This window comes from Lolium rigidum, chromosome 7 (genome assembly GCF_022539505.1).
Source record: "Lolium rigidum isolate FL_2022 chromosome 7, APGP_CSIRO_Lrig_0.1, whole genome shotgun sequence".
Classification (NCBI taxonomy): Eukaryota; Viridiplantae; Streptophyta; class Magnoliopsida; order Poales; family Poaceae; genus Lolium; species Lolium rigidum.
Genome location: NC_061514.1, coordinates 36,979,773 through 36,983,259, shown reverse-complemented (window position 1 = coordinate 36,983,259; position 3,487 = coordinate 36,979,773). Strand labels below are relative to the sequence as shown.

Sequence of the window (3,487 nt, the reverse complement as noted above, 5' to 3'; positions counted from 1 at the left end):
CGGCTTCCCGAGGTCCCGGTGAAGAAACAAAAATGCGCGAAACGTCGAACGGGCCCGCGTTGTCGGTGACAGAACAGGTAGTTCCCTCCATTTATTTTGTTTTTCCTCCAAAATACGCCGCATAGAACCATTTTCCCCATCGAATTTCGGAGGTGCTACCGCCATTCTCCCCACAGTTGCAGCTCCTCCTCTTCCCTTCCACCACCATGCCGCCGAAGAAGCTTGCCGCCGATGGCGCGCCGAAGGCGAGGAAGCCGCGGGCGCCAAAAAAAAGGCCGCCGGGCATGAAAAACGCAATGTGGGTGGCGGATGTCGAGCGGCGGCGGAACGAAACTCGCGGCAGGTCGGAGAGGGAGAAGAAGCTTAACACGAAGAAGGTGGCGGCGGCGGCGGCGAACGAACAGGTGATGCTGGTGTCCATGAACTTCTCCCAGCCGCGCGTCGGCCAATTCCCCAGGCCATGGCCGACCCAAGTACGATCGGATCTCCTTCCACTTTCTCGCCGGCGTCACCGGCCACGGCTATGTTCCAGGACACCTACGCCGCCGACATGGCGGGGTTTATGCCGTCACCGCTGGAGTATGACGGTCCGATGTACGAGGGCATCTCGCCTGCCCTGCGCCATGGGCCGCTCTCCTTCTCCAACCCCGGGATGCCGCCGCCGAATGACGGAGTGATGCACGAGATGATCACATCGGGCTCCACGGCCGCCGCGTCGAGCCCGGGTTTCTTCACACAAGAGGAGGCAAGGGCGACGGAAGCCGTCGCATCGCGGGGTGCCGTCGACGATCTGAACAACGGTACCCAAGACGTTGACGAAGAGATGAACAGGCCGACCTCGACCAGGAGGTCGACGAAGAGGACGCGACCGAACCCAGGGCGGCGTCGACCAAGGGGAGGAAGAGAAGGAAGAAGAACTCGCCGCCGGCCGAGCCGCGGATCAAATGGATGGGCAACGAAGAGGAGTGCCTCGCCGAAGCTTGGAAGACCGTTTCCATGAACGGCATTACCGACGCCAATCAAAACTTCGAGACGTATTGGCAGCGGGTCAAGTTGGCGTTCGACGAGCGCAAAATCGTCGATCCATACTTCAACAAGACGGTGATGATACGCGGCGACAAGGCAATGGGCACCCATTGGAGGATCATTCAGGTGGCGTGCAGCAAGTGACATGGCATACAAGAGGAATCGACGAACGCCCGGTGAGCGGCGCCGACTTTGAGGACAAGGTATGCTCACTCGTCGTGGCTCCTCCATCGACCCTGGATCGCCTAGGTTTAGTCTTGATTCGCTAGCCTTTATTTGCAGATGCGGCGGGCGTTCGACATGTACGCGGAAGACACCGACGACCAGACGTTCAAGTACCTCAACGTCTACGCCCACATCGAGAAGTGCGAGGAGTGGAAGGAGGTGCACAAGAATCTCGAGAGTAACAAGGGCGAGCAGTACAACCCCGACGATCCAGCCCCTGCCGCGTCGGCCGACCGCAGTGAGCTCGGCCAGAAGAAGCTGAAAGAGCTGAAGAAGGCGGGACATCCAGCGAAAGGTTGCAGGCGTCCTTCGACAAGTGCTGGGCCGACGCGAGGGCGCATGCCGCCGGGAGGGACGACAAGCACGACGTGCGGTGCAAGGAGATGCTCGCCAACCAGGGCGTCCGGATAGCCTTGCTGAAGGAAATCTCCGCGGCGAAGAAGAGGAACACCGACCTGGCGTTCCTGATCGACGGTAACGACGGCAAGATGGACGAGGAGACGAGAGCTTGGTACGACGCTCGTCGCCAAGACATCCTCCAGCCCCCGTCGGCTGCTTCGTCCTCCGCTTCGACGTCTACTCCAGCGGCTGATGCTTCGCTGGCCGATGCCGCGCCAGAGGAGGCTCGGGAAGGGACCGCCGATGAGCTTGTTATCCTCTAGCTTCTGTTCCGATCGCCGGAATATGGTTGATCCGATCGCTGAACTTTGGCAATGCTTTTGTGTAGTAGGAAGACAATTTTTTGAAACTATCACCGCTGATGGGCGAATATCGGGGTGCGACTGGGAAAATGTTCCCCCCACATCCTTTTTACATCTAATCTGACGTTTGTTATTTTCGGATTTTCGCCCAGGGTCTCAAACGGTTGGACCATGGTGACATCTATAGATCACACTTAATACGCATGCGTTTCGTGTGTTCGTGTGACCTGCCACGGATCAATCCCGGTTTCCTTTTTCTTGAATATCCACGTTCTGATGTCGTAGGTGGGGAAGCAGTGCCATCCAGTCCACGGCTAGGCACAGCTTCGGCTTGGCTCGCATTTCTTTTTTTCGAAACAGAGTCTATCCGATACATCGAGCCTTCCTACTCCATCCGTACGTCCCACTACTAGTGCATTTTTCTCAACCTAAATATTTACCCCCTTGACTAGTGAATTTGGGATTTTGTGATTTGAATGGATTAGGTCAAGGTGTGGGTTTCACCTTATATCATAAAAAAAAATTCTCGCCAATTCCCATGCAACCTATATACCAAAGAAAGCCTTAGTGATCTAAATAGTGGACCTTTGGGTGATTATCCTGTAAAGGGTATACTAGCTTCAAAGTTGAAGATTGCACCCGTTCTAACTCTAAGGCGGGGCATGCCTTGTGTTCCGGCGAATGCATACCTGTATCGGCACGAGCTTTTCGAGCAAAGGCTAATGGCATCCATCATGAACATCACGGGCATATCCATATATAAGATGCAACCGAGGAGAAATTGCATGCATAAATCGATCAACCAGTCTGTATTTCTCGGCAATGGTTTTGCCCAACCGATTATAGACAGAGTTACAGAGAAACCAATCCAAAAAATCGTCGCCTTCTTCAACCAACTGCTAGTGCTACCACACAGTGACTACCGCCATACTCCTACCTAGCTACCATACAGAAGGTGCCCGATCGCCGGAAGTACGCAGGGCACGGGAGCACGCTCGATCGGCCTTTGATTCGACGCACTCGGCGCTTGCACGGACTTCTTGGCCGGGGCACGCACGCGTCCTAGCTGCTTCGCTTTACTTTTTCCCGCTTCCGGCCGGAAGACCGTGTCAACACATCAGCCGCTGTCGTTGTGTTGCTTTCATCGTTCCATCGATCGCTCAGAAGACGAGCTTCTCCCCGGCCACACCCTTCAGCAGCGGCCTCGACTCCCCGCCTCGGCGGCGCTCCTCGTAGTCGCTGTCGGAAGAAGAGGAGACGCGGCTCAGGACGTCGCGGAGGCGGTCCACGTCGCAGGGGAGCGCGACCGGGCCGGATGCGCTAGGCGGGAAGCCGTACTCCTCCTCCGCCTGCCTGAGCAGCTCTAAGAAGGCCGGGTGGCCTAGGTGTGCCAGCCGCACCACGAACCGCGCGCCCTCTCCGCACACCGCCACGTGCCCTGCCGGCACCTCCGCTGACGCGGTGCCGCAGGCGCGCCACCGCCGCACGGCTCGGCGCAGCCAGGCCGCCGACGCGATCGTGATCACGTTGCACAT

General features: G+C 57.4%; 1 protein-coding gene across 1 annotated transcript; it reads right to left on the bottom strand.

Annotated features, from left to right (window-relative positions):
- Positions 1-3,112: 3,112 nt before the first annotated feature.
- LOC124671188 (auxin-responsive protein SAUR36-like) lies at positions 3,113-3,487 on the bottom strand. The gene has a single exon (XM_047207597.1). It carries the CDS (start codon positions 3,485-3,487, stop codon positions 3,113-3,115), a length of 375 nt encoding a protein of 124 aa, XP_047063553.1.